This window comes from Lactuca sativa, chromosome 1 (assembly GCF_002870075.4).
Source record: "Lactuca sativa cultivar Salinas chromosome 1, Lsat_Salinas_v11, whole genome shotgun sequence".
Lineage (NCBI taxonomy): Eukaryota > Viridiplantae > Streptophyta > Magnoliopsida > Asterales > Asteraceae > Lactuca > Lactuca sativa.
This window is the reverse complement of record NC_056623.2, coordinates 158,249,989-158,256,524: the sequence shown is the minus strand read 5'-3', so window position 1 is coordinate 158,256,524 and position 6,536 is coordinate 158,249,989. Positions and strand designations below refer to the sequence as shown.

General features: G+C 35.9%; 1 protein-coding gene across 1 annotated transcript; it reads left to right on the top strand.

Moving 5' to 3' along the window:
• The first annotated feature begins 2,311 nt into the window (after positions 1-2,311).
• Positions 2,312-5,359, top strand: LOC111887065 (protein PNS1). The gene is made up of 5 exons (XM_023883277.3): positions 2,312-2,466; positions 2,561-2,938; positions 3,076-3,984; positions 4,738-4,971; positions 5,087-5,359. The coding sequence occupies exons 1-5, from the start codon at positions 2,449-2,451 to the stop codon at positions 5,261-5,263; spliced, it is 1,716 nt and encodes a 571-aa protein (XP_023739045.1). The 5' UTR covers positions 2,312-2,448; the 3' UTR covers positions 5,264-5,359.
• Positions 5,360-6,536: the final 1,177 nt, after the last annotated feature.

Genomic DNA, 6,536 nt, shown 5'->3' with positions numbered 1-6,536 from the left:
AAATGTATCGAATGTAAAAGGAACAAACACATGCTGATTTTCTCTACATGCATTGTCGTGCTTTACCACTTTGCACGCAACGGCTTTCAAAGCGGCATGCCCAGCTGCGAAACCTCCGCTCCCCAAACCAACGAGAGGAGATACACCAGTAAGATCCACGCACGCATGCTTCCCTCCTATCCATCCAAAGACCAAAATGTCAGCCGGTCTAAGTGTGGACCTGCCATCCTGCGGGTCCGTCAAAAAGTTCACTGGCGCTTATTTCTTCACAGATATACCAGCACGCCGACAAGCATCAAAGAGAACATCCCGAACCACATCATGTCTATACTTGAAACCAGAGAGCTTTCTACAATGAACCGCGTGTTCCCCAAAGGTATCCAAACATGCCTTGCGACAAACTAGGCATATCTCGTCAATTGGGAATATGGGAATCATGAGGCGGTAACGAAGGATAGTTCGGTACTCCACAGGAGACATATGCTGACCAAGACCATCAATAAGGATAGTTAGCAGAAAATCTTGAGCATGAGGCGCCCACAGACACTCAAAGACTGTTTTCTGTCTGACAGTCATCTCGAAGTTGACTTCCATATCTTGGACGATTTTGCTAAAAAGGGCACACGCCAAAACTTTTTGGGATTTAGGGGGGGGCGGTGTCCTTATTAGTGAAACCGCTACAGTCAAATCCCAGAATCGTATCACAGAGACGAGTCATAGCACATAGATAATCCGAGTCCATACCACATATGCCACTGTCACGTAAGATGTGGTCTTGTAATGCCCAAGATTGGGCCCTCGAGGCTACAAATGCGTAGGAGGAAACTTCGTAGGCCGAGTACAAACCCAAACCACCAAAACGAATAGGTAAGGAAGCCAAGCGCCACTGAATGTCTCCAAAGAAGGAGCCTCCACATACCACCATATCCTCGATAGACCTGCGCAATCCCTTGTCAAAGAATAACGCTGCCTCTTCTATGTGTACCAGCTGACATGTTCTTAAACCAAAGAAAAGTTTTGCAATGCCCATACATGATCGAAGCAAAAGGAGCTCACTCTGTGGGTCACATAGTTGTGGAAGAAGGCCCATCAAATCAACAACATTGACCGCTCTTTTTATGGCCAGCCCGCTAATAAACTCCGCGTCTCTGCTAACAGCCCCCCCCAAGGAGTTTCACCCCCAAAGAAGGTATCCCTATCTCCGTAGGGAATAAATCACCCTTAAGCTTCCTACCATCACATGAGGGCCAAAAAACTCCGTTTTCTTGATGTTCAACTCAAGACCCAAACCTGGACCATTGAACCGAAAACATAAAAAATAAAATACGGATTAAACATAAGTATAACAGATTGTTCCTTTTCAATCAACTCCTAATAATTTCACATGAGAAGAGATTTTCCAAAACGTAACGACTTTCGCTTATATCTCGAATTATTAGAGGATTAGAGTAATTTACAGAATTAGTCCTTTCATTATTTAAATACCTACATTTACACCTCTACAATTACTTTTCTTTTACTGTATGTCCTTAACTCATAATTTCTTAACAAAATGGTAATTCTTCGGTTAATATTAACATAATTCTATTAAACAACTCATATCTACAATACATTACCAAATACCACTGTTGTAAAAATCCCGACTAGGTTCCGATTAATCCCTAGGCGCTACTCGACCGATCAGAGGGCACCTACCGATTAATCCCTACATACATAATGAGTGAAACAGTATACAACGATATAATTTTAAAATTTTGAAGAAATTTTATCTCAATGGAAACTATTTGAGTTATGACTGGTGTTGTATTAATCATATTAACCTATTTTGTTATGAAATTAGTGGTATTTATGAACTGTGATATGATATTAGTCATATTTAATTTTTGAAAATTAAGCAAATTAACAATTAATGGTCCCCGATTAATCTCCTCCTAGCCGATTAATCGCTTAACCCCAGCCCACCGACTAGCTAACGTCGAACGTTTTTACAACCTTACCAAATACAAGGGGTAAATTGTCCAAAAAAATCGCTTCAAGTTCATCCTTATCATTTATTTTGATTGTTTCTTATCATATAAAAAAGATGATTACAAGAGAAAAAAAATACTCGAGCTAGACTTACATTAACTTTCTAATGATTTTCTTGTTAAAGTTTATGGAAACAGAACCATAACCATTTTGTTAAAAACTTTCGGATTTTGGGTATGATATAAAAGAAAATAATAGTTAGACTCAAATTATAAATTACTATATAGTATGGGGACAAATTTGTAATATTTCCTTCTTTCTCTTTTAGATGTGATGTAAAGCTTCTGTGAAAGTAACAGTGCCAAACCAATATCATAGCAGCCACTAGCCCACTACATAACCACAAACACATACAAACAAACTCTATATCTCCACCTCCTCCGCCACCACCACCGCCACCACCAACCGCCGGCGGTGCAGATGGGTGCCGTAGAACCTGTAAATTACATCTCACCCACTTCCTCGATTTCATTTTCTGCTTCTGAATCATTCTCTCACATCATCTCCCCTGTGTGTGCTCAATATTTTGCAGGTTTTAGAGAGAGAAAACAAAGATGCTGCCGATCAACAAACGGAAAAAGTTGAAATCAGAAAAACCGACAAAGATTTGGAGAAAGGTGAAGTGGGTTTTGAAGAACACCAACATCCACCAAGAGATGTGCACATGTCAAGAATGCAAAGATTAAGTGCAACAAATCCATTAAGACTTGTTATCGATAATGCCACCAGAGTACCACCTACCCGCGGCCCCACCGCCGCTCACCACCATCCACCACCACCTCCACAGCCACAGCCACAACCACCACCTACCCAACCCCACCACCATCCCTCTCCTCCACCGCCCACCGCTAACCCTCGTTCCATCCCCGTCCCCATCGCAACTCCGCAACACGGCACACCTACTCCTCAAGTAAGTCAAAATTCGATCTTTTTCTTCATTCTTCAATTAATTTTCAGTTTCAGGTTCTGGGTTTTCTTTATTAGTTGAATTAAATTAATGGGTTGTTCTCTAACTTCAATTATTCTTCGTTGATTGTTGACTATCAGCCATCTTTGACTACTCTGAATTCGAGAAAATACACCAACAAAATATCTCTGTTCTTGTTCGCATTACATTTCTTGGTTGCAATTTGTCTCGTATTCTTCTTGGTTTACAAAGGGATTCAAGGTTTATTACAAGGAGGAAGCGCAGGAAGAAAAGAACGAAGAGTAATTCATTACTTTCTTCCACAAGTAGAAGCAGCTTCTCTTTTAAGCATCACATTAGCATTCGCATGGCAGAAAGCAGTAAGAGTTTGGCCTAATTTCATGGTGCATTTCATCCTCTGGAGTTCTTTCCTCATGACATTATCCGCCGGAATCCTCCTCATCTGCTTCCAACGGCCGAGCACCGACGGCGTCGGTGTCGTGTTCATCTTTTTCGCAATCGGAAACGGGTTGTACTCGTGTTGGGTAACTCAAAGAACAAAGTTTTGTAGTAAAGTTTTTCTTAAATCATTGGAACCCGTTTCGAAATTTCCAGATTTAAATCGACCCACTTACTGGATGCTTGGGATTGGGTTTATCTGGATGTCGATTTGGATTTTAGCGGTGATTGGGGCGTTGAATTTTTACTTTCCGCCATTGGTGATTATTTTGTTGGTGTTGAGTTTGCTTTGGACTGCGGAAGTGATGAGGAATGTTGCGAATTTGACTATTAGTAGAGTGATTGCTTTGTATTATTTAAGGGGAATGCAATCGAATACACAGTTTTGTTTTCAAAGAGCGATGTCCAAGAATCTTGGAAGTGCGTGTTTAGGGTCTTTATTTGTTCCCACCATTGAAGCTCTGAGGATTGTTGCTCGAGGTTTGAATTTGCTTGAGGGAGAAGATGAGTTCATGTTCTCTTGTGCACATTGTTGTCTCAGAGTTATGGAAGCAATTTTCAGATATGGCAATGGTTGGGCTTATGTTCAGGTAAATAAGTTTTTTTTAATTTTCAATCTTTTATTTTATTCTTTAATTTGATTGTGAAATCTTTATGGGTTTTCTTGAAGTGATTATGGTTGTTAAAGCTTTTCTTTATATTATAACATAGTATTTGTATAAAACAAATCTACCCAAATTGAAATAGAAAGCAATTTGTATTCTATAATTGTATAGTTTTTTTTTTCTAATACAATATCCTACCAAAACAACAAAGTGAGACTATAATTCTAGATTTTTTATAAATTTTTTTGATTGTATAATAATATGTTATAATACACAAGAAAATAAAACTATGGTACTTACTATTTTTTTATTATTTTTTCATTTAGGATTATTATTACTATTTTAAGACCATTTTCTTTGTAAATAAATGACTTTAGTCATCCTTCATTACTTGTATTCAACGCCTTAAAAGTTGTACTTTTTCTTTTCTAGAAACACTGCAAACTCCATCAACATCTTTATTTTAAATCATGCATCATAAAATATTGATGACATTTTTGTTCAGAAAGAATTATTCACAAAAATGAATGAATGGAGTCATGACTCAAGAATATGTCACCACTTGTTGTTGAGGTGTCCTTTTACTACATAATTCTTATGCTATGCCCACAGGTGACTTGTCACTTTCACACCAACTAAATTAAAAAAATTCAATAATTCTCCTAAAAAAACTCTTTCCTCTTATCCCCTATGCATATAACCTTATACAAATTTACAATTATTATAATTTCATTATAGATAGCGGCATATGGAAAAGGGTTTGTGAAAGCATCCCAAGACACTTGGGAACTTTTCGAGAAACGTGAAATGGAAACAATTGTTGATTCCGACATCACCACCGCCATTTGCTTCCTCACCGGAGTTTGTAGCGGTTCAATCTGTGTCATCGTGGTGGCGGCTTGGACTGCCTCCGTGCACGCGCCCTTCACCGCCACCATCTCCCTCCTTGCCTTCATCGTCGGTTATTTGATGGTCAGTATAATGTTGTAATAAGAAGAAATTAAAATATATAATATTGTGATAAACAAATCGATAAAAATATATTATTATTTCTTGCATCTAACCTTTTAAATTATTGACTTTGCAGACGAGGATCGCAATGGCATTGCCTCACGCGTGTGTGAGTTGTTACTATGTATGTTACGCTGAGAATCCTGATAACAGACTGTTTGACAAAACGATACCAGATCGTCTAGCCTTAATTAGGGCTAACCGAGACGTGGTGGTCCTAACACCTCGAGTTCCCGCACGGTTTAGAAGATAAAATATGCTTTTGATCTATTTAGTCAAATAATTGTACATGATGTATTTAATTTTTCTTTAAGAAAAACACAATCAATAAAGGTTGAAATTTTTTCTAGATTGTTTTGAGTGGAGGACCAATGAGGCCGACAATAGGAATGAGTGTACTTTTTTAGTTGACTAATTATTATTATTTTTTTTGTAGATTCTCGGAAATACAAGGGGTTGTTTGTACATATGGGAGAACTTTAGGGAGTTAGTTGTATGTTAAGGAAGATTAAGGGGGTTATCTTAAAATATGTTAGAAATTAATATTTTATTTATAACGAAATGGAATTAAACTGTCACAAGTAATAGAAAATAGGGACGCAACAGTTACAACATGTTTTTGACACGTCGTATACGTGTAATGCGTTATGGTTGGTACTATAAAATATTACAATATGTAATAAAAAAATTATTTGTATGGAAATATTTATAAAAAATGCTCAAATGAAGTGGGTTTAATCCACTTGGGGTTTTTTTTGTTGGATTGGTGAGTCAATCATGCATGATATAAAGATATTAATTTTTATTAGAAAATGCATTCTGTTTATTTAAATTAAAGTTCTGTTTGAGAGATTATATGAAAACCTAAAATAAAAAATAATATTTGGTAAAAGATACGTGATAAAATAATATTTGGTAAAAGATATGTGATAAATGTAAATTAATATGAAAATGATGATTTAATATCATACAGGAAAGAGCAAGTCAAACGGTTCACGTTGTTTGGTAGAATTGTAAGTTCGGTCTAATTTTTAAAAATTGAAAAAAAGAGTAATTATCTATTCATTTTATTATATTTAGACAATTTATATTTACAACCAATAAAGTTGTTAAAAATGTTCAGGTGTTATCGTTTTGACCGACTATCTTATGTTATAGTTGACTTGATGTATACATGACAAATTAAAACCAAATAATTTAGTATGATAATTGTCTATTTGTTTCACATTTATATATATAAAAAAATTATACACGATTGATCATCAAACTCGGTTTTGATGATTAAGTAACTATGCAATATATTTGTAAAATTTGATGTAACTTTTAAATTTATTTTTACTATATTCTTTATATATTTTTAGTTTGTTAAGAATAAATTCGATTTTGTTAAATCTTTCCTATAAAAGAGATAGCTACGAATTTTCTATTTACAAAATTTTTTACGGTAAAATAGTTATTAAATTTGCTACATAATTATATCTATGAAAGTTGCGATGGAAAAATGACTACAAAAATATAGTTACGAA

Coding starts and splice junctions, on each gene's coding strand:
- LOC111887065 (XM_023883277.3), top strand. Junction 2,939..3,075: donor ACGGCACACCTACTCCTCAA/GTAAGTCAAAAT, acceptor GTTGACTATCAG/CCATCTTTGACTACTCTGAA. Junction 3,985..4,737: donor ATGGTTGGGCTTATGTTCAG/GTAAATAAGTTT, acceptor ATTTCATTATAG/ATAGCGGCATATGGAAAAGG.